This window comes from Equus przewalskii, chromosome 5 (assembly GCF_037783145.1).
Source record: "Equus przewalskii isolate Varuska chromosome 5, EquPr2, whole genome shotgun sequence".
NCBI classification, from domain to species: domain Eukaryota; kingdom Metazoa; phylum Chordata; class Mammalia; order Perissodactyla; family Equidae; genus Equus; species Equus przewalskii.
Genome location: NC_091835.1, coordinates 64605677 through 64630229, shown reverse-complemented (window position 1 = coordinate 64630229; position 24553 = coordinate 64605677). Strand labels below are relative to the sequence as shown.

The 24553-nt window shown below is 40.2% G+C and overlaps 1 protein-coding gene and 1 long non-coding RNA gene across 9 annotated transcripts in view; one reads left to right on the top strand and one right to left on the bottom strand.

Annotated features, from left to right (window-relative positions):
* Nucleotides 1–24553, top strand: part of LOC139083558 (uncharacterized) — a 56765-nt gene that overhangs the window by 30180 nt on the left and 2032 nt on the right. The window lies entirely within an intron of this gene.
* The window catches only part of ANO6 (anoctamin 6), a 187899-nt gene continuing 166518 nt past the window's right edge, over nucleotides 3173–24553 (bottom strand). For all 8 annotated transcript variants that reach the window (XM_070621109.1, XM_070621107.1, XM_070621115.1 and 5 more), the window contains 4 exons: nucleotides 17844–18049; nucleotides 13369–13571; nucleotides 11956–12061; nucleotides 3173–6438 (listed from right to left, as the gene is read on the bottom strand). In XM_070621109.1, coding sequence (XP_070477210.1) covers nucleotides 6232–6438; nucleotides 11956–12061; nucleotides 13369–13571; nucleotides 17844–18049 — 722 coding nt within the window. In that variant the 3' untranslated portion in view covers nucleotides 3173–6231. The remainder of the gene's footprint in view (nucleotides 6439–11955; nucleotides 12062–13368; nucleotides 13572–17843; nucleotides 18050–24553) is intronic.

The window sequence follows — 24553 nt, the reverse complement described above, 5'->3', positions numbered from 1 at the left end:
CATGAGAGATTTGTCTGAGCAGAAGCACAAACACAGCCCTGGTGTTGGAGCCCGAGCTTCAAGAGAAGTCATTGACATTGATCAGAACATGGATTTCACATGCATCGAGAGTGGAAAGGGCTCAGTGGTTTTCTCTGCCACCCTCACACTTGAAATTTTACTGTCCGAATCAAACATGAATGCCGTGGTTGGCTCTGGTTCAAATTCTTATTATGATAAGCAGTGGTTCTCATGCTTTTTGGTCGCCAAACCCCTTCATACTCTCACGAATTATTGAGGACCCAAAACAACTTTTGTTCATGTGCATCATATTTATTTAGTGTATTAGAAGCTAGAACTGAGAAATGTAAAACATTTACTTAATAATTTTAAAATAATGACAATAAACCCACTGCATGTGAAATATAAAATGTTTTAATGAAAAGTAAGTGTCATTTTCAAAATGTGAGAAGAGGGAACTGTCTTATATTTTTAATGTCTGGCTAAAGAGAAGACAGCTGGATACTGCTAACTGCGTCTGCGTTCAGTCTGGGGCCCCATCCCGTGTCATGCAGCCTCTGGAAACTCAACGGTACACTCAGGAGAGAACGAGAGCGAAAAAGGCAAATAATGTCTTCGTATGAATATGAAGATAGTTTTGCCTTTGTAGACCTCCTGAAAAGGTCTCAGACCCTCCCAAGGGAACCCAGATCACACTTTGAGAACTGCCGTTCTAGAATCTCATGGCTGACCAGGTGCTTTCAACATAGGTCAATATTGCTCAGACTTTCCCACCCAAGATCCAACGAGGAGAGGAAAACAAAGGTAGAACCCAGGGGTCTGGAGAAAACAGCTCATCCTAAGCATGGAACTGCTTTGAAGATTGTTATATGAAAACATTCATTCACATTTTGCCTTCCATTCCATAACATATCTATGTTTGTTTTAATATGACCATTTCTCCCCTAATTATGGAAACACTCACCTCCAAACCCCTATTCGTCCTGTGGTCTCTTATACTCCCTGGCACACTGAACCCAGTGTGAGACATTAGGGACTTCAAACTGACCCTGACTGGTGGGAACCATTTAGTCCCATTTTTGGATTAGGAAGCTAGAGCCTAGAGAGGTTACATAACTTAGTGGAAATAAAGATTAACCAAATGAGAACAAGTCAAGTCTATTTATTCAGAGCTCCTATAGCAAAAGAGTCAGTCACCCTCACTTGTGTTTTGGCAGAGACTAAAGGCAGGCAGAGGAGTGGGAAAGCTTTATAGAGGAAAAAAGGGAAGGCTTTCAGGCGTGCCCTAATGGGAGGCTGTTGGCATGGGGAAACTGAGGCAGGCTAACTAGAAGTGGGGCTTCCTGTGTGATTGGTTAGGGGAGCATATTTGGCTTCCTCTGGTTGGTCCTAAGTTGGAAGTTGGGATAAAAATTAGGGAAGCTGTCAGTTATTGGTCAAGTCGTGCCCATTTGGGGCTGATGGTTTCAGGGGTTATGATTTGACTCCCTAGACTGTCACTAGAGATAAAACAGTCTGACTTCCTACAAGTCTGGCTGGTTTCCCGGTCTGATTATGGTTGATGAGGGCTTGGTTTCCTGGGCTGGTAGCTGCAGGTTGTGGGGCAGCGTTCTATTTTTATATATAGTCTGGCCATTGTTCACTTGTATAGTCACTTGTCTCCCTGTAACGGAGGGTGACGGGGAGGACATGGCCTAACTGGCTTCGTGAAAGGTATCCTCTAAAGAGAAGAGCAGGACAAAGAAGAGTGTGCCGTTCCTCCCCTTACAGCTTCTTGGCCACAGTTGGTGGGACACTGGAGAACTTGAAAAGGAAATGGAATAGACAAGATTTATAATTGCTATTTCTGATATACTAAAGCATTTCATTAAGTTTGCAAGCTGAACCAAACATTCAAAGGTCCCTTAAAAAGTGGTAAAAATTTGCTAGACTTATGAAAAGAATGGGATTTATGAAAAGAGTAGGATTTGGGCTGAACTTAAAAGCTTAAGGAAAGAACTAGCTTGTCTCGTCTGCAAGTTTAATACACTGAATATACTTTTCTAAAACCAAAGCAAATCTCTCAAGTCTCTTTTGGGCAATAAGATTGCCTTGATGGCTCCAACTACCCTTCCCTGGCCCTCTGGGGAGTGGCTGGGCTGGCGCAAGGGCAGGACTTAGGTTTCCCGCACAGCCCTTTCGTACAGCTTGGGATTTCTTAACATGTTGCATTTCTTTCAAATTCATATACTTCTTCTATCATCATTTTTTTCAAGCTACTTAAGGTTTGTCTGCACTAAAACCATGTTGGCAGTGAGATAACGTGTAAATAAACATTGGCATGGTGCCTGGTGGGGGTCAGATACATACCAATTATTGCAGATCTCAGCATTCCCCTCAAAGGAGAAAAGGGTACTTTGCTTAAGAAATTAACTTCTAGTTGCCCCTTTGCTGGACTTAAAATCCTCGAAGGGAAGAATAGCATTATTAATACCGATCCCAACAGCAGCATTTAGGGATCAGAAAAGGCTTCTTCCTGTTGGTCCAGTTATGGATTACATTTGACTTAGTTTTATTGGAAGCCTAATGAGATATAAGCTGGTCAAAAAAAAAAAAAAAATCAAAGGATGGAATGAGTTAAAATCTGGATTATATGTAGTCCAGGATAAAGAAAAAAAAAAAAGGTTGATCTTTGTAATGAGATTTTCCTTTATATTCTTCTCCATAATTTCCTCTTTCTATACCCAGGGCCATGGCAGGTCCAAACAGAGCTTTTCTGAGACTTATTAGAGACTTGCCCTCTCCGGGTGACACTGCTCCCTGTGATCTGGCTTAGCAAGCAAAAGCCATCTTTATGAATTAAAAGCCCCTCTTCCTCTCATGGATGCAGCCTGACACTAGGGCACCTGGCGTGGCGAGCAGAGCTGGGCTGGGCTTCAGCTCCCACCTGGTCTCAGGCTCTGTGCCCAGGACAGGGCTCAGTCCCAACAGCTGGATGCAGCAGCCCTGGCAGAGACCCCGTCCCCAATTTCCCCAGAAAAATCTTTCAAAGTCAGTGTAGGCTGTGACAATACAATTTTAGATATCATCTACCCAAAAGTGCACGTTTATCTAAATGATAATTGGTAAATGGATAGATTTGCACTCTTTCTTAAAACCTTTAAGAAAATTAAGTACTGAGTAGACCACAGTATTGTTTTTAAAAATGAATTTATTACAATGTTCATAATTATAAAAGAACATTAAAATGCAGAAATTCACAAAAATTGGAAACTTTACATCTTATGCCATAGTGTATGAAAAGCATCATGAATGTTGTAGTTCTCCTTTAGTTAAGCCGTTCATACATTGTAACTTTTCAAACACCTTAAAATGTAATATGAACATGGGAAAATGGTACAAGAAGTGTTTCAACAGCAGAGCACATTCTGCCCCCCTATTGTGAATTGATGCTTTCTGAAATTCACGTGCAATTAAGAGAGAAGACTTTTGGTGACCAACAGTTTACAAGATGGCTTTGTTTTGTTTTCAAACAAAACTGATAGCTTTCCCTTTCTATTGGCGTATCTAAAACATCCGAGGGACGTTAAAGAAAAATCCCCTGAGTATTTTCGTCCAATGCTCAATCCATTAAAATTCACAGGCATTACAACAGAATATAAAACTACACGTCTCTAGTGGTTAACACTGGGCAGGTCTAGGGCCAGATTTTCCCTTCATAGGTCTGCTGCCACACCCATCCTTTTTCCAGGGGTGCTGCCCCTGCTCACATTTATAGATCCAGCCCACAACTGCCTGCAGACACAGCCCCACATTTTTCAGCACTGACAAGTCAGCACTAGACTTACATTAACACTGTCGGTGTCACGGGTGACCCTGGGTCCCTCACTACAACGTAGCTGTTTGGGAATATTGGCAGTGTCATACATCACACTGCTGCCTTTAGAAATGTAGAGGTTTTCCCCCTCCTGTCCACAGAAGCGTATTTTAAACTATAAAGACGATTTATGAAAGGTGACTTATGAAAACACAAAGGCACAATTCTTTTGAAGTTCTATTTTATATACAAAGAGATAAGGCAAAAACATTTCCTTTTCTATGTGTCCATAAAGAATGAATAACTGCGAAATCCAACACTAGGATATAGTCATACACGTCGGAGAAGAGAAGAGGTAAGAGGAGAGGAAGTGAGGCCACTTCCAGGAGCAGTATCAAAGGTGAGCAGGAAGGAGCAGTAAGAAATGGCTTCCCCGCGGGAAGAAATTCATTTCTCACTCCCCGTGCAGTCAGACCTCACACGGCCTGTCATGAATGCACTCTCATCATCCTGTTATCATTATCAAGAAAGTTAGTGGAATGTCGTCCCTGATCCACTGGGACAATTCAAAAGTCTAGAATACTGCTTTGATGAGCCCTACATAAATACTGTTTTGTCTTGTTTTGTTTTAACATTCATGGCAGGCATTTAGAATTGTGACCTGGAGTTAAGCTACTCTACTATAACAGACCTCTAAATCTCACCGAAACGTGTTTCATTTTCCTTTGCTGCTGGGATTCTGAGTGGCTTGGCTCCTGGGGCACCTGAGCATTTAGCAGCATCCCAGTGGGTGGTGGCCCATCTAGCAAGAGCCTGGTGCAAAATGGCCTCTCCTGCCCCCAGCATGGCCCTGTTACAGTCAAGGGTGAGGCTGCGGGCCCTGTCTCTCCTCCAGAGCCTACCAGAGGGCCTGGCACCTGAAAAGGCAGTGAAGTGCAGACAAGACCGATGAGCTGAACAAATGAGGGCTAGATACACATGGTGGCAGAGGAAGTTACCTCCAGCTGGTGGCAGGGTTTGCGACCAAACCATTTTCTTTTGTTACCCTTCATGGCCTGACTGGCCTTAAGGGAAGCTGGAAGCTCAAATCAAATTCATTCAGAGTCACTTGTCTTGATTGGGAATAATCTAGGTATGCTCCTGTCTCTCCCCCTCCCTCTCCACACACACTCTCCTGGTGCAAACATGCAATTACAAACACGTTACTGGGCTGGGAACAAGAGAACGGAGGGTGCACGGAGCTGCCTTCCTTATGGCAGATGCTTTGGAATGCTGATCACCTGGACAGGAAGAATCCCTGCCCAAAAGCACTCTCCACACAGGAACACGGGTGGCTCACAACGAGGGCACCCTCTGTTCTCTTAATCATGTGCAGCACCAACAGGTGACAATGGCTGTGTGGTAAGCCATTGATGATGGTGCTTGTGATCTGTAATCCTGGACCTCCTGTATCTAATGAATAAAAGGCAACTGGTGGGAAATTGATGGGCTTATCTTTTCTGGACCATCATGTTGATAAAAATGTAATTTAATCACTCGATTTCATTTTTTTCAAGAAACTACACATCTTTAGAAGAGGTAAATTAATTATCCTAATCAATATGAGTTACAGTTCTATTTGAATCTGTACCTTTCCCCGCTTTTGTCATCTAGTCCCTTGAGATTTGCAAAGCAGTCAACAGTGATTAGGCATAGAACATTCTAGGAGCGCTTCTGGAAGATAAATGTGTCACTGTGGATTAGCATAAATATGCCTCAGAACCTTGCGATCTTTACTCCAATCATTAAGAGTATTTCTCTACGACGGAAAGACAGGCCAAAATGAAGACTGAAACTATTTCCTCTTATTCACTGAGGATTCCTTTCTGTAGGGATGTGATAATACACCTAAATACTGTGAATTCTTGAGTCTGTCTGCCACTTAATAGAGCATTCAAACTGAATTCTGAACTAGCTATTTTTAATCACACAAAGCTAGCATGTCTAGTTTTTAATGATGACACTGTAAGGGAAAGATAACTCGGGAACAGATCTGGCCAAGCGAAGAAACGAAACCCTGCCTAACAGTAAGAGATCATGTGCTTGAGAATAGAAGGGCATGAATGTGATCAAACGGAGGGAAAAAGGAATCCATTCGAGAAGGAGTGGTTTTGAAACACACTAAGAGACTTTTTCTGTTATTGAAATTCCAATCTATCAAAAAAAGGTCATATTTTTGGTTTTCTAGGTGATTGGCATTATGGTCTTCTTGATCGACGTTTTATGTTTTCCAGTTCCTGTATCACTAGCTGAAACTGAAAAACAATCTACATGAAAAAGGCAATAGTTAAGACTCATATTTGCCAAAGTGATTTCACTTAAACATTCTCATTAGTGATTTATAATATATTTGGACAGAGCTAAATTCTTTAAAGTGCTTCTCAGAACATAAGCTCTTATTCTACTTTTGGTCGTAAATTGTTATCTATTACTTCTCCCATCCTCTCAGCTATGACCCCGAAACTTTTTGTCATATCTTTGAGGTGATTCTCATGAAGGAGCTTTTGGGTTAGGTATTTTTCTCTCTTGATCTTGCTCTTTGTGCTTTTCGATACGTCTGGAATTGCATATGAAATGAAAAATTTCACAGAGTAGATGAGATGCTGAAAGAGAGAAGAAGAAAAATGTCAATCACAGAGAAATGGAGGGAAATACAGAGTTCCTTTCATTTATTTTTGCTGGTCATTAGGGCAGTATATGTGGGCAAGGTGGTGGGCATTCTACATGTACATCCAATCTCTTCCACCATAATGTGGCTCTGCCAAGGAGTTACTTTTTTTTTTTTTTGAGGAAGATTAGCCCTGAGCTAATGTCTGCTGCCAGTCCTCCTCTTTTTTGCTGAAGAAGACTGGCCCTGAGCTAACATCCATGCCCATCTTCCTCCACTTTATATGTGGGATGCCTACCACAGCATGGCTTGCCAAGCGGTGCCATGTCCACACCCAGGATCCAAACAGGCGAACCCTGGGCTGCCGAAGCAGAACGTGCCCACTTAACTGTTGTGCTAAGGGGCCAGCCCCAGGAGTTACATTTTGTTACTTTATAAATTTCAAGAATACTATTTGATACGTAGAAATGAATATATCTAATATCTCTTTCACTTGCCATGACCTTGACAATGCTGTGGTATTTTTTGTGTGTGTTCCTTTCCCACCTCATTCCCAGGCTTCTTCCCCAAAGGTAAAACACTATCCTATCTGTGTGAGTATATGTATATTGTTTCTTTTCACTTCTGTATAATATTCCACTGTTTGAATATGCTATAATTTATTTGTTCCCCTATCAAAAGGTATTGGGCTTGTTTCTAGTTTTTGTGTTAGAAACAACGATGTTGGGAATGTTCTTGTGCTTGGATTCTGGAGTGTATTTGTGAGAGTTTCTCAAGAGTATGCACCTAGGAGTGGGACTGCTGAGACCCTATGTTTCACGGATGTTCAATTTTTCAGGATGGTACCAAAGTATTTTCCAAAGCAGTTATACAGCTTACACTCCCAACGGCAGCATGTAACAGTTTCTGCTGCTCTGTATCCTTGACCACACTTGTCATCAGACATTTTTTAACCAACGTAATGATTATGAAATCAACTTGCACTTTGGTCTGACTTTGCATTTCCCTGATGACTAATGAGGTTGAACACCTCTTCATTTATTCACTATTTAAATATCCCTGACTTAGCAAGGGGATCGAGATAATATACAAAAAACATAATTAAAAACAAATAAATTATACATGGTGTTAAAAAGTGATAGGAGTTATGGGAAAACAGTAAAGCAGAGTAAGATTATTGTGAGTGTTATGGTAGAGGTGAATTTTATATAGATTTTATATAGATTAGTCTGAATATGCCTCATTGAGCAAAGACTTTAAGGAGGTGAGGAAATTAGCCATGCTGATATCAAGAGGAAAGACATTCTAGGCAAAGGGAATAGCCAGTGCAGAGTCTATATGGTGGAAGCCTGCAGGATGTATTCCAGGAATGGCAAGGCTGGAGTGAAGTAGCAAGGAGGAGAGAAGTGACATCAGAGAGGTAACGGAGTACGACTAGATTGCGTAAGCCCTTGTAGGTCATTGTAAGGACTTTGGCTTTTACTCTGAGTGAGATATGATGACAATAGGGAGCCCAGTTAAGAGACTGTTGCTGTAATTCAGGAAAGAAATGATAGTGGTTCCAACCTGGGTAGTAGTGGTAGAGTTGGTAAGAAATGGTCAGATTCATGATGTATTTTCAAAAGGAAAGCCAACAGGACTGGATGTGGGATAAGAGGAACAGAGAAAACAAGGAGGACTTCCAGAATTCTGGTCTGAACAACTGGAGATGGAATTGCCATAATTGAGAGGCAGAAGACTGACTGTGATTGGAACAGATTTAGGGCAGAGTTGGGAGAAGACTATTATGAGTGGATTTAAGAAAATATGGGAATTTGGGGCAGTAGATTTGAGATATCTGTTAGATTTCCAAGCAGAAAGTTCAAGTAGGCAGTTGGATTCATGGGTTGAGTTCAGAAGAGAGGCATTCTGGAGATACCCATTTGTGAGTCATTGGCATACAGATGGCATTTAAAGCCAACGGATTGCATGAGATCACCAAGGCTGACTGTAGAGAGAAAAGAAGACAACCAGAGAATGAACCCCAGGATCATTAAGGAGAAGGGAAGGAAGGGACTGGCAAAGAAATTAAGAAGTTAAAAATATGTCTTCCTGGAGTCAAGTGAGGAAGAGTTTCAAGGAGGAGAGAGCGATCAGCTGCGTCAAATGCTCCTAAGTTAGGTAATGTGAGGGTGGAGAATATTTTGAGATGAGAGAGAGATTAATGTTTGAATGAGGAACATTACATAGTAAAGAGGCAAAAGTAGTTGTAGGAAATAGAGCTTTGGGTTTTTTCCCAACTATTTCTGAGGAAGGTAATATTTAGAGATATGTGGATTTTCTATATTACGCCATCCTTCTATTTCTGGGATAAAGCCAATGTGGTTTGATGCCATCTCTAAAAAATAATTGCTAGATTCAGTCTGCCCATTTTAAAAAGATCTTTGCATCTAGGTAATGAGTGAGATTGGCTTATAATTTTCTTTTCTCTTTCTATCCTTGTTTGATTTTAGGATGTAAAAGGAGTGGGAGAGTATTTCCTTTACCTGACCTCTGGAAGAATTTGTCTAAGATTAATCTGTTGTAGAAAGTTTGGGTATCACTCTCCGAGAAAACCATATGGCCTGGTGTTTCGTTGTGGAAGGATTTTTCAATTACTCAAAGTTTTCCTATAAGTCTAGGTTTGCAGCTCCCTTCTTTAGCATTTTGAAGAAACTAGACAACTCTCTTCTGGCTTTCACTGTTGCTGTAATATAGTCTACTCTCATTCTAATTTTAATTTTCTTTGTCCGTCATCCATCTTTTTTCTCTGCTTAATTTTAAGATCTTATCTTTGGTGTGCTGCATTTTCCTTACAATGAGTGTAAATGTGGACTTCTTTATTCTGTTTGATATATATTGTGCTTTCTGCTCTGTGAACTGATATCTTTCATGTATTCTGGAAATATTTTAGCTGTTAACTCTTAAAATATTGCCTTTCCTCTATTATCCATTTTCTTCTTCTATGATTTTCTTCTTTTTTTAAAGATTAGCATCTGAGTCAACATCTGTCGCCAATCTTCTTCTTCTTCTCCCCCAACCCCCCCAGTACACAGTTGTACATTCCAGCTGTAGGTCCCTGTGGTTGGGCTACGTGGGATGTGTCCCCAGCATGGCCCCACAAGTGGTACCATGTCTCCACCTAGGATGTGAACCCATGAAACCCCGGGCTGCCAAAGCAGAGTGCGTGAACCCAACCACTTGGCCACAGGGCCAGCCCCCTTTCCATGATTTTTTTAAGGTAATCCTTATTCTTTTTTCCATATAGCTTAACCTCTTTTTCATATTTTCCATTTTCTTATCTCTCTGTGATGTGTTCGGGCAATTTTTTTCAGACCTATCTTCCAATTCACTAATTCTCTCTTTACATTTGCCTAAACTTCTGTTTAATCCATATTTTAATTTTTCATTTTGACAATATATATTATGTCAAAGTTTTAATTATTTTTCAAAACTGCCTTGTAATTTAATTGTTTCTTATTGTTTGCTCATTTTTGATTCTGTCATTTATTTGTTTAAACATTTTCATATATAGTTAATTTATATTCCTTATCTGATAATTCAAACTCTTAAAGTTACTGAGGGTCCAAATCAGTTGTTTTTTTCTGCTGAATCTCATTCATGGTTTTTTTTTTTTTTTTTGAGGAAGAATTAGCCCTGAGCTAACTGCTGCCAATCCTCCTCTTTTTACTGAGGAAGACTGGCCCTGAGCTAACATCCTTGCCCATCTTCCTCCACTTTGTATGTGGGACGCCTACCACAGCGTGGCTTACCAAGCAGTGCCATGTCTGCACCTGGGATCCGAACCGGCAAACCCCAGGCCACCAAAGGGGAATGTGCGAACTTAACTGCTGCACCACCAGGCTGGCCCCTCATTTTTCTTTTTAAATTTACCTTTGTCATTGTTGATCTTTGATTGTAAGTTCATATTTGATTATCTCAATCTGAGAAAAACCTAGGATCTAAATTGAAGAGACTTTTCTCCAGAGAAGGTATGTATTTCCTTCTCCTCTGAGGCAAACTTAGCCTTTTTTGGGTCCCTGGATGAATCCAAGAGTCTCAAGTTCAGCTCTTCCACCTCACTTCTGACCAAAGGCTTGGTCTCCTTGAGCTTTTAGATGGAGGCACTGACAATAGCATTTGTTCTCAGAGCATTTCTATGTTAGCCCATCACCGTTTTTTCCCCCCTTTTGTAGATTCTCCTCCCTTCTAGTGAGCTCAAAAATGCAAAGGAAATTATGTTTTAAGTTGACTCTAAATGTTTTGTAGTGGGATGGCCCCTCACGTATCTAGTTCACCATGATCTCAAAAGCAGAAGTCTAAACACTTTGGCAACTACACATTTGAATATAAGCTCGTGACTCTTGCTGATATCTCAGATACTGTACTTCAGGAATCCACTTACGATGGTGAGCTAATGATGAATTACTTTCTTCTGTTACCGTTCGGTAGCTATGTAAAAACTACTAGAAAAATGACCCATCCCACTTCTTTCTTGCTAACAGATTCTGATTGTATTCAGAGCAAACCAAATACCTCCTGTCTCAGCCTACTTCGCTGCTGGGAGGAGCCCTGTCCTATAGTTCTAGCCAAGGAGATGTAGGTAGAAGCCTGCTCTGGGGGCTTCGGCAAAGCATTTTCTTTCCCGACAAAAGAAACAGACATGGCGAGCATCGCCCTCCTCCTTCTTCCTGCCTAGAACATAAATGCGTTATCTGGAGGGGGAGCAGTCACTTCACAACCATAAAGTGACACACAATGAGAGAAAATCTAGAGAATCAGAGATACCATCCATCTATCAGTGAGCAGTATTGATTCAGGAGCAACCACCTACTTCTAGTGAGCTTTGTTACGGGAGAGAAATCAACCCTAATTTTTTAAGCCACTGTAGATGGGCTTTCTGTCTCTTGCAGCTAAATGTAATCCTAACTGCCCACCCCAATCAAACAACTTCTGAGGCTCTGGAGTTTGGTGGTAGTTGTCACGCAGTGTAAGAAGGAAAGTTGGCCAGATCAATTTCAAATTTATAGCTGCTTTAGCTATCTTTTAGAGCTAGTTAACTTTAGGGATATAAAAAGCTACCGTAAAAAGGTAGACTATGAAAATGCAATAAAAATACCTAATTCAAATTAAACTATTCTAGTGATAAAAGTTTCAAGGGCAGAGATCACATCTTATAGCCCCTTCACAGTCTAACATGCAGCCCAGTGCTCCAAATAAAACAATGGCACTCAACACTGAATTGAAAGGAACCAAATCCCCCTAAAACATAACATGCTTTTAGCTTTTAAAGCTGATAACCAACTTCATTTAATTAACAAGAGCATGATGGGTATCCTCAGGTCAAATCTGATTAATAAATGTCCTAAAATAATGACTAGTAAGAGATAAGTACAAGTGGTACATTTTAAGTCAGAGTTGGCAACACCTGAAGCTAGTAAAAGGTCTGCAAATATACTATCTTACAAATGATTTCAAGGTATACTTCTCCTACCTCCATGACAATGATAAAAGCCAACTTGGCTGCGATCACGTGCCAGTAGTAGATGTTGTGTTTATATTGCTGTGGGTGTCCAGGAGGGTACCGGAAATCACGATACCTGGAAACAAAATGGAGGCATGTCAGGAGATTGTTCTTTTTGATCAAATACTGTAACCAAGGGCCCATTGAAAGAGGGGTCATCTTTAATGCAATGCTCTGTTAAATCGGACATCAGTTACAGTTTCTCCAAGAGTTTAATTTGCTGACAAAACCGTGAAATAACTATTCCAGTAATACATCATTTAAAATACAATAGAAAGATGATGGTAATGACGGACTCCATCTTTGTAAAGAAGAACCAAAGTATCTCAAAGTTTTTTGCCAGAGTTTTATCCCTGCTTTCTCAAAAAAGGATAACTGAAACAATTTAGTGTATTTTCAGAAATGTGTCTGTAAATTTATTTATATAATGGTGTCATCAGGGTCCACTCAGCTATGGGGTTCTCTCTCCCTAAAGAGAGTACTACGAACTTGTTATAATTTTTTTACCTAATCATTTTGCTGTCAGATGTCATGTGCCATTGTTGTTAGTGTATTCCCCTCAGGTAGCATATCTCTAATTTTCTGCCTGTAACTATTAGACCTAGAAGAGTTTAATTACTCTTTAGAATTATCTAAAGTAAGATTCACAAGCAGATTCAATGTGGGACTCTGAAGAGAATCTACTGTGTGTAACTTTGAAACACTGATTTGGGGCTTATTTCTGGTTTCTACATTGCATTGTTGAGAATTTGAATCAGAGAAGGCTTTGAGTTGAACTATATAAATTTTAAAGCCTCCTTTAGGTTTAAGACTGATTAATAAAGAAGACTCCATGACCTATGGTCAACAAACTATATCAATTGGGAATTTAGTTAATGTATACTGTCCACAGTTGTAAGGATACTTACCAGCCATTAAAATCAATGCAGACAGCTTTGGAATATTTTCAGAGAATACCGCCAGGCTAGGCTGAAGTATTTACATCTCCTGTCTTTGTATTTCTTTAAGTGAGGAGGCTACTTTGTCATCATTCAGTATTATCAGGTTGTGCTTGAATAACCTACTCGTCAGAACAACTGAATTATTTTGCTTCTTGGAACTCTGAGAGCTTCTTCATTTCTAAGATACAAGACTTTTCTCTTGGACCAGAATCCCCGTAATCACTTGAAACTCTCATCTTTAAATGTTGCTTTATGGTTCGACTTGAATGTTCTAACCCCAGTCCATATTAATTTTTATATCTTATCCTTTTTAAAGTTTGATTGAAAAGAAAGTTAGGCAAAAATGTCTCTAGGAACCTTATTTAAATGATACCAAATAGAATTACATTACATTACAATAAAAAAGATGAAGTGCGTTTTTAAACATGGAAGCAGAACTTGCCTGCATGTGGTATGGTCACCAAGGTCGGAGTCTAGATTTTCACGGCTTCTCTCTGTGAAGTCCGAGGTGTTGAAGATGGAGAGCGTATTGTTGATGTACCCCTTCATGGTGTAGTCAGTGTGGTTCCCATAAGGAGGCACAGAGAAGGACCAGTAATACACCAGGCGGGGGATCATGTCTGACGTGAAAGCAATGATCATGGCCTGTGTTGGCAGGAAAACAATAAAGGTGGCATTAATTTAGAGCCTTTACACCTATAGTTAACAAATATGCCAGAACGACATTTTCATCATTAGATTTTTTTAAAATTAAAGATTCAGAAACCTTAATCCATTTCTGTCAAACGGATGTAAATAGTGAATGTCCTAAAGTCTTTGAGCAGCTGCTTTAAAGGGGAACAGTTGCTTTCCTCTTGGTCTTCAGTTCTAACCAACGTCCTGAAGTCCACTTGCAGTTCAAAAGCAAAGCCTAAGAGCTGCCTATTATGTTTCTTAAGTACGATAAGAATAATTGTACACTAGGGTATTGTGGATGACTCAAGAGTTGCTTTCAGATATTGTATGTAAATTGGTATTTTCAAAAATTAGAGTATAATAAAATTCAATCAACTATGGAGTTCTACTTGATACAATTTTAATCTTTTATGATTTAGAAGGCCTTTTTGTATATGTAATACTAAGGTCAATATTATGAAAATAGTTTGTCTTTATATAATTCCCTTTGGAGAGTAAATAATTGATATAAAACTCATTTTTTTTTATCACTTGCCTCTTAAAAATAGAAAGTAAACTCCATAATATATTTTCCTTGATCAAAGTAAATAATGTCCTTCAAATGCATACTTTTTTCTCTATACTATCTTGACTTATTTAGACAAGTCAACCCTAGTCTGATTTATTTCAAACTCTGCATATATATTTATGGATGTTGCTTCATTAAAGAGCAATAATTTTTTATTAATTTTAATAAAATGTAGGTAGCAGGAAACTATATTGGAGTTGTTCTATTCACACAGTCTAGCAATGATGTCTCTTTTGTTAGATCTAGTGTCTGAGCCTCTGAACTGCCAAAAGATTAGATGGATAAAGTTATGAACATAATAAATTATCAAATAACAAAGAAAGTTTAGTGTGTTCCCAGATTAAAGGAATAAATATGAGTCAACCTTAAACCTGGGTCTGAGTCAGGCTGACATCTATTAGCATGTAAAGCTATTGTGAATTATGTGAATTTTCTCTAAAGTTCTTTAATTTCGGCTTTAAACTCTCCAATGAATAAAACTGGTTTGAAGGAAGGAGAAAGTGAAGAATATACCTGAATCCAAATTCTATGTGACAAAACAAAGCTAAATGATTCAGTCATTTACTGAAACAGAAGAACAGACATATTTTGGGCACAACATAATTTTTTAGCAGTAGTCATTTGAACACATGCTTTAGACACAGTGAGACCACACGCCAACCAGCAAGATCTCAGGCAATGCGAGAAAAACAACTAAGGGGCTTTTCTATTGCGAAATGCCACCCCCCACCGGAACCAGCTTTGTCATTTCCTCTGAAGTGAATTTTGTGTGTGTGTGTGTTTGAGCGTGCGTGCCTGTTTATCAGTGGTGGTGGTGGGGGGGGGCGGGTAAAGCAAGAATATTTCACTTTCTCCAGATTTCAATAGATTAAAATCTCCTGTTATCACTTAACTCAACGAAAGCTTTTTACAGAAGCACCTGCAGATGCGCTTCAGGAAGCTACAGAAATTCCAACAAGGAAGATAATTCTATTGTCTCCTGACAAGATACCTTTTCCTCCTGAATTGAGCTGCTCTGAGACACGCTGCAAGAATACAAATAAATGCAGTGGGCCTCATTTCCCATGCTGTTCTGAACACAATTTTCCATTTATATCAAAATAAATTAAAATTGGTCTTCAATAGCAGATGCTCTGGCATGATACAACAACGTCAATTCAGCTTATTTATTGAACAAGCAGCTTTAAAACGAATGATTTTTACATCAAATGCCTGCTGGATGTCCATTCTCATCTCTGGTGGCCATTCTCTTCTTCCTACAGTTAAAAGTTCTCCTATTATGGAAAGTTAGCCTTTTTTGTGCACATTAGATTGTGGAGGCACACCTTAGGTATGTGAAAGGTTAATATACATGTTTAATTCTTACATACATGTATACAAAATATGCAGGAACTGCATCTTGGAAGCTCTAACGAATCCTAATAATATGGAAAAAAAGATTGTCCATAGTTTAATCAATGATCTAATAAGCAGTTTTCCTTGAGTATAATAAAACGATACCTAAGTTATAAGAAAAAACGACGAATGGATTAAGAACCAGCATGACCAATTAGCGGGCGTGTGTGTGCCTGTGTGTGTAGACACACACACATACGCATAGGGTAAGCTTGGAAACACAGCCAATACTCCGTCTGTGCTAATGGAGTGGAGCCATGCTGGGGGGACCAGGAGAAGGTGCCTGACACAATCAAAGCAGAACGTTTGAGGAATGGGGAGTCTGAGTCAATTGAATTTTCTGGTTAGCTGAAGGTCAAAGAAAAACCCTTTTAGTTCCCAACCTTGTTGCTTAAAATTTTCCTAAAGCACAGAAGTAGACGTTCCTGCCTTGCTTAATGTTGTATAGCATATTGAACATGACAGATTCATCCTTTTATGACTGTGCGACATGAAAGGCCTCAGTCTTCATGTTGCAGCACAGTGGATGTTGAAGGAGTGGGCTATTGGGTAAATGGAAACTGACGTGATCTGCAAGCTGTTTTTTGTGTGTGATCTGCAACTTTCCCCAAAAAGTAGGGATAGCATGCAATTCAAATAAATTAAGCATTCTTGGGGGTGGGGGTGGTGACAGCTGGGTTCCAGATAACTTGTTTTATTTTGCAAAACTGTAACCACGGTCCAGACAGTGACACTTTGTAAAATTCTTGTGCCCCTAGTTTGGACACCTGTCAAAGTCTACACAGAGTCACTGTTAATGATGATGAGTAATGAAGATGATAAAATAGCAGCAGCTGACATTCCATGAGGACCAGGCTCTGTGTATTCTCTGCATTAACTCACTGAATTCCCTACCCACCCTTTGTGGTATATAATATTCTTAAAAGATGTGATAGGCAATTATTCAATTTACAAATGATAAAATGAAGCTTGGAAGTGTTAAGGCCTGCCCCAAGATCATGCAGCTGGGAAGCGGCAGTGCTGGGAGCTGGAGCTCGGGTCTGATGCCAGAGTCTGCAGGGCTCAGCAACCTCCCGCATCCAGGGGCCTGACCCAGACAGACACTGCCGAGTTCTCTTCTGTTTCTACAAGTGTTGATGGGAAAAAGCTGGGGACTCAGGACAAGTGTGGCTTGATTAAGAAATTAAAACTGGGATATCCCTTTTTTTTTGAGGAAGACTGGCCCTGAGCTAACATCCGTGCCCATATTCCTCTACTTTATTTGTGGGATGCCTACCACAGCATGGCTTGCCAAGTGGTGCCATGTCTGCACCCGGGATCCGAACCCGAGAACCCCAGGCCGCCGAAGTGGAACTTGCAAACTTAACCAGTGTGCCACCGGCCGGCCCCTGGGATATCATTTTGTTAGGGACTGTGACTGGGGCGTGAAATTGGCAGTGAAAAAAGGGAGGAAATAGCCCTGGTTTTAAGGGTACTTCTAGGGAAGGAGGTCCCCTGATGGGCTGGCATGGGAACTGCTCTGCCTGAGAGCTCCCTGTTGGCCTGTGCAAAAAAAAACCCCCAAAAGACTGTTTGCACTGGTCCATAATCAACACAGGTTATAAACAACTGAATTCTGTTCCCTCACAGCTGGGATATATGCAGGGTGTGAGGCTGCTTGGTTAAGGAACAGAAAGCGGTTAGCAAAGACCAACGAGTGGGGTGGGGAGGAAAGACAGGGCCAGCTCTAAACCCACCTCTTTGCAGAACCTCAAGCGATTTGAAATGCACAATGTTTATACTTCGTCATCAAATAATTCATGTTTTAAGTTGATAGTTTGAGATATATAGTAAAATATGATGGAATGACAGCTCTTATTCTAGTCATAAAACTCTAAATGGATGGATTTCTCTCTGCATTATAAAAGCACTACTGGATAACTCCTTTTATAGTCGTGAGGATTGAAGAGTTAGGACTTATTCTTATTACTATTACAATGTTTCTATTGAATAAAAACTCTAGCAAATGAGCAACAAAAAAGGATAAATGGTCACTCTTAGCAAGGGCCTCTGTAAAAGGTCTTGACTTTCTAAGTCAAAAATAATAATAAACAAACAATTAAAATACATTAAAAAAAGAATAATTACAGTTCTAAGAACTATGTCATGTAAATGGACAACGGTATTGGCATCTTCCTCTCATTTTAAAAAATACCAAACATTTGTTTCTTTAAACAGCAACCCTCATGCATTTTTGGACTTTCCGAGGTCTTCACCCTGTGAAGCCTAGGTTTACTCACATTGGTCACCACAGCCAGAATTGCTATTCCTTGCATGATGGGCTGCCATGCTCCGATGTCTTGGGCTTTTTCTGGCACCATGCGTCTATACTGGGTAGTCATTTTCCACGCGTCCACTCTTATTTCCAGTATATTGTTCACCAGAGCCAACAGAGGGGCCAGTGGAAAAGAGGCCACAAATAAGGTGACGAACCCAAACTGAATAACTGTCAATGGAATGGACACACATCATGGAGTGGTGGATGGATGGAAGGACAACATATTTTCCTTTACTCTTATAAAGAAAGAGAAGGGCAAACAACAAACTAAATCCCAAAGAGAAAAGACATCCGGGGTCATAATAACATTCAACAATAAAAGAATCCAAACAAAACACAAATATGAAATCTCTGGAAAGAAGGCTAATTATAGCCTGCTTCTTTCACGTGTATACACTTAATAGGAATAACATATTTAAAAATTTTCAATCAACCAAAGTTATTTGCTGGTAATAAACTTGGGACACTCTAAGCACATTATTCATTCTCAGTGTTGAAATAATAGAATGTTGGAAGATTATTTGTGGTTTAGGATTTTAAAAAAAGGAATATTGTGGAAGTATCTAACGAGTTAAAAAGAAATAAGAAATGTACCTCTGGGAAGGCTATGCTTAGAGAATGTTGGAGGAAATATGCTGAAAATAGGCAAGTGAGCCAGCTCCCCTGAGTCTGTGAATGCGAGGGCAGCACATTCAGAGAATTTGTGGTATTATTACAAATCACGGAAATGTACGTGATAAAAGTGTCTTAACAAGTCAAAACATAATCCTTCTTTAGGAATTTTTATCTTAGAGTTGTTGCAGTCTATGTGGTCAAAGGACGTCAAAATTCAAGTGGTAGCTTAGGAGTTCTTTTCTCCTTGTCTGTAATTTATTGGCCTCACTATATATATGGGGCAGCAGAGATGTGGGGTCAGCTATACCATGGAGAGGTAGAGGTCAGAAATGATCAGGCCAGAGATTTAAGAAAGAAATTTTTGCATTGTAGACCCCTCCCTCCTAAGTCGCAGACCTTTAAAGTAACCTGGTTAAGGTACATAACTAAGACTGGATGAGAAGAAAGGTTACAGCCCCGTAGGGCTAGTGCTCAGACCAGGGACAGGGACCCTCTGGCCAGGAAGGGCAAGACTGTGGAGGGGGTGTCTAGGTAGGAGGAGCCAGCATTTGCTTCAGGTCTGAGACTCCAGGGTGTGTGCTGCACAAGAGCAGACAGAGCTGGAAAAATCTGGCAGGTCCACAGGTCAGGCAGGAGTCATTGTATTCAGGAAAGTCAGACAGGCAAGGACCAGAGTTAGTGATGTCATACAGTCAGCGGCACAACACTGAGCAGTGAGGTCAACATCTGCGTCTATGACTCATCCGACCTGAAATAAACTCATCTGTCCACAGGGGCCAGGCAAGTTAGAGAAATGTGTGGAATGGGTGCAGTGAGTTGTGGTAAACTGGCAAGTGCATGTCCTAATGAAAGGGAACACTCATAGTCGCCATCTTGGAATGAGGGCCCAATGTTGCAAAACTCATTATTCGAGAGAAGCCAGAAATTAGGACTATATTTATTAGCAAAAAACCCAGTTAAAAATCCCAAAGAAAAAAAAAGATACCATTTATAATAACAACAAAAGCACACACCATTTAGGAAAAAATTAGAAATGTTAAGACTGTTATGATAATTGACTTAAAAAAATAAAAACAAATGATGAATGAATGAATGGTAGGATGTACTATACTCTTAATTGAGTAGACTCAACTTTGGGGACATATCAAATGTTTTTTCTCTAAAATATAATTTAGAATTCGAATGCAAGTTTAGTTAATAGTCCCAAATGGATTTAAGGAAAAAAGCTGAAAGGCGATGCTAAAGTTCTTCAAAAAATATACACAATGACACAAGTAAAATAATGAGGAGGGATGTCTGAATTGACAGTATTAGGGAAATTCTGAAAAAGGAGAAAATGAGACCAGCTCTAGGAGATATTAATGCATATTATAATGCTATGGTTTTTCAAAGAGTTTAGAACTAATGCATTAATAGATAGTACGAATTAAGCAGAATAGACGTCAAGAATAGACGCAGATGCTCATGGGATTTTAATATATTATAAAAGTGATACTTCAAATCAGTGGATTCAAGTATTGGAGCAATTAGCTAAATCACTGGAAAAGCTGGTCTGCTGTCCTCACTTTTGACACCAAAATAAATTCCAGATAGATTAAAATTTTTTGATTAAAAAATAAAGCACCAGAAAAAACCAACATGGTATAATCTGTTCTGATATTCAGGTGAGAAGAACTTTCTGAACAACTTTTGAAAACAAGAACAACAACAAGAAAGACCTATTAATTCAGCAAGACCAAAAACACCCAGGGTCAAAACAAAGATAGCCCTTGCCTGGGACATTTTCATGACCCTATATTGTGCTCTCATACTTTTTATGCTTTTCTCCCCGCTGTACAGTCAAGTTTGTTGAAGTACCTACACTGATTATTTCTCTACTACTCACTCCCTCTTCAAGGCCCCATGCCCTGCTGTGGTCCCCACCACTGCGCTGAAACTCCTCTCGTTAACTGCTAGTGGCTGCATATTCCAAAGCCAGTTTACATTTTCAGTCCCCATTTCTTTGATTACTAGGCAGCTTTTCATATGGCCAAACATTTCCATCTCTGTGGAATGTTTTTCCTCCCTGATGGTTTTACTTAATTTTAAAAAGCCTAGATGGGAGTGTGTGTGTGTATATAAGCGTATGTATTTTTTTAAAGGCTACTTAGCTACAGCGCTTCTTCCGCTTTCCCCCCACAGTCTAAGCAAGTAAATGTGGGCTCTAGTTCTTGCTTCCCCCATGCCCCATATTTTTCATCATGCTCCTTTTAGTCAGTGTTCAAATGCCTGTTAAGCAAAGTTATTGCCTTCTAAGCCTTCTCTGTATTGATACAACTAGCTAGATTTCTTCCAACTGTTCTGCTATTCTCCCTTCTCTTTGTGGATTTCTCTTGCCCCATTCACCCTTTAAATACCCCTTTTCCCCATGGCCTCATCATCGATTCTCTGCCTGGCATGTCTGAATCACCCCCAGGGCCTCACCCACAGCTCCTCTGAGCTCCTAACTGGCAAATCCAGCTTTCTAATGGACAGCGTCTCTCAGATGTCCCATAGACACCTCACACTCAAGATATCCAACACTGAACCATTTCCTCAAAACCAGCTCCTCTCCTTAATATTCCACCTGGCATATTTAGGCTCCTTGAAGTTATCTCAACAATTCTATTCCTCACCTGCCATACTAGTTACCTCTTTAACACCTAGCAAATGTGTCTCCCTAGCTCTACTCCTATCCTCTCAGCCTTGATTTAGGCACTTATCACTTGTAGTCTGAGGTACCTAGCGTTAGCCTCCTGAAACAGCCTCCTCCCACGAAATATAAACTCTACCCAAAATATCATCTTTCCTTCTGCTGCCAGAGGAATCTGACCTTCTTCAACATAAACGTTACACAATTCTCTTGCTTACAAATATTCTTATGTATCATATTTCTTTAAGGATCAGTTTAAGTCCCCTGGCTAAGTACACAAGAGCCATCATGACACAGCCCTTGCTTACCTTGTATTTCCACCTATGGATCCTTTGTTCTAGCCATATTTACTCGCCATTCTTGGACCTGGCCAAACTGTTTCATGTCCTCGTACTTTTAAATGTGTCCACCTCTCTGCATGAAATGTCCATTTTCCCCACCATACTTTAGGCAGCTAACTTCCATTCACCCTTCAAAATCCAGTTCAAATGTCACCTGCTCTAGGAAGTCTGATTTGCATTCACTTTCCTAACAATCCACCAAGTACTCTCTACCCCTCACTTGGCTCTGTGAGGGCAGGCACCAAGTCTTACTTGTCTTGGTATTCCCAGCAATTGATACAGTGTTTGGCATAGCAGGTGCTTAATAAATGTTTACTGAATGAATGAATGAATGAATGAGTAAAGAGATAGGAGGCCTCCAAAGCCCCCCAGTTACCTAATTGCCATTTTGGAAAGCACATCCTGCAAAGATGAGGAAACACCATTGCACGTGGTGAGCAGAAACAGAGCAGAGATGAGGGAGGAGGGGGATGGCAGGCCTGAGTGCTGGGAGTGCAGGGGTGGGTGCAAGGAGATGTTGAGGAACAGTTGATATTAATTACAGTAAACTAATGGAGAAAATTATATATGAAGGCCACTGCTTTAACAGGTCTTTAAAAGTGAACTTGGGGATGAAGGAAGGCAAGGTCAAGTTAACATGGCAAGGGTGGAAGAGGCAGAACCAGAGACAAACAGGGCCCACTTCATCGCTTTCAAATCTGCTCTGAGACCGCACTTGAATTATGGGCCCTGGCCCCTGGGAAGGCATCACCAAGTGCTCAAGAGACTGGTGTCGGTGCTGTGTGGTGCTCTAAGTCTAAAACGGTACCTTATGGCTTCCAGATTTTAAGACTGATTATTTCTCTTATGTTCCGTGTCTGAGTTCTCAGAAGTCAGGACCATACACTTAGGGAGGCAGTTTTGGTTAACACCCCAGGGTTACTCTAATAATTTCAAAGGATGGTCAGAAATTCACTAAATAACATAAAAAAGAAATTTTACTCAGTAAAAACCCAAAACATATATGCTATATAGAAGTTGGTGGGGGTGGCTGGGGCAATGTTAATGTAAACTCAATTAACAGTTGTATGTGTATGCTGAAACTTCAAACTCAAGTCACTTAAATAAATATTTATGAGTACTAGGACCAGGCTGTGGTGCTCCAGTTGAGGACTGAAAGATGCAAAGGCCTGGGCAGCTACCTCTAAAGGACTAATCTAGCCAGGGAAAGACGCATGCACACCATCACATACCATCAGACAGGACTCAGGTGCTGTTAATGCCTAGAGAAAAGAGCAGCAAATCTGTGTGAAGGGCTGAGGGTTCCTGCTGAGGCTTGGCAGGAATTCCTCAGGTAGAAAAGAAGAGAAAGGTATTTCAGGCAGAGGCAAGTTCTAGTTCCCTCTGTGGGCAGAGAGGAACAGAGATGGTGGCTGGGGGCAAGGCCTACGCAAGGGGGAGGGCTCCAGGGTGGTCTGTCAGAAGACAGTTCCCTTCAGCAGCTGGGAGGCTGATTAAAAAGGTAGATGGTGGCATCATTAATGAACACGGGAAAAACAGGAGGGAGGAAACCGTGGCGAAAGGAGCTCTATATTTATTTTAGAAGAACAAAAATAATTCAAGAGGCACTTGAAAACTCTATACGAACTAAAAGAACAAAAAATAGATTTCACTCTGGTGCTGAATACAGAATAACAGACTGCCTGCTCTCAGAAAAGGATTAATTCTTCTAATTCCACATTATTTGGATAATAGAAAAACAATTTAATAAATCTAAAAAATATGTCTCTAACAGTTGTTATTCCATCCTTTCTTGTAGGGTAGGGTGAGGCCAAATTATTTACTTGGTAATTATTTTCATGAGATAATGAAACTCTAAAAGTCATATTAACTTCTCCCCAAAGCATGACCATATAACTTTTCCTCTCCGTGCCATTTATTTGACTGATCAAGTACAGAAAAATAGCTTTTTTCCAAGGTTTTTTTTTGTGCTAAAATAACAAATGATATTCTGCCCCAGAACGTCATTATTACTGATGCTGATAATAGCTCCAATAAGAAATATTTACAATTATGACTCATTTTGGAATAACAGGTAACTGTAGTCTTTTTGAAAAGAAACAGAACAAATAAATAAATAAATATAAAGCCTACATTATGCACTGAAGCTACACCCTTAATCGAACCTGGTCATGAAACATTAAAAAAGCAAAAATGAAATTCAAATCAGACTCCAGGCTGCAAAGTGTTGTTGACTGAAGAAGCTAAAGAGGAACCTTTCACTCACCGAAGGAAGCAGATGTGTTTCTACATATAATGTATATTTTTAAAAGCAATTATTTTATATATAGAATGCGATTTAATAAAAACCACCCTCTATCTGTAGACTTGTAAACAGGAACCACAAGGGGGGTAGCCTTTGCAAACACGCCAACCTGTATGCAGAAATGCAAGGCCTGTCAACCAAGGTGTTGTACTTCCTGTTCTATTCTCCTAAGTTTAAAAAAATTGTAATTTAATGCAACAGTTAGCTGAAAGGGACAGATGCAAAACACGTAAATTGTTAGCCTTCTATTAGATAGAAACGTGTCATGCGTAATAGAAAAGATGGTGTTTTCCTATGAAATCTATTTTGAGATGTATCCATTTAAAGGCAACTGAGAGCTCAAAACCAAGTGCAAGTGAAGAGAAACAGAGCCCAAGCAAATATCGCACAAATGGGCAAAGACATTCAAGTAGGAGGGGAACTGTGCTAAATCGTAATTCCAGACCAGCAAAGAGGTTTTGAATTCAAGCCAGTGATTAACCATGAGGTCACTCAAGGAACCAGGCAGAAACCACTGGCCAGAAGAAATAGATAGCTATTCACACCTCACAGGCTGTCAAAGGCAGGTGTGAGGTATGAAAGGGGAGACCCTGTGATCATTTCTGCCACAGAGCAGCAGGCTCCTCCAGGCTTTCTGTACAGGCTTACTTAAACGACCCGGTTCAGAAGTGTATCGGCCAACAGCTGCGCCTGCATGGACTCCAGCCCAAGCTGAATCACATCTAACAATAGTTCTGAGT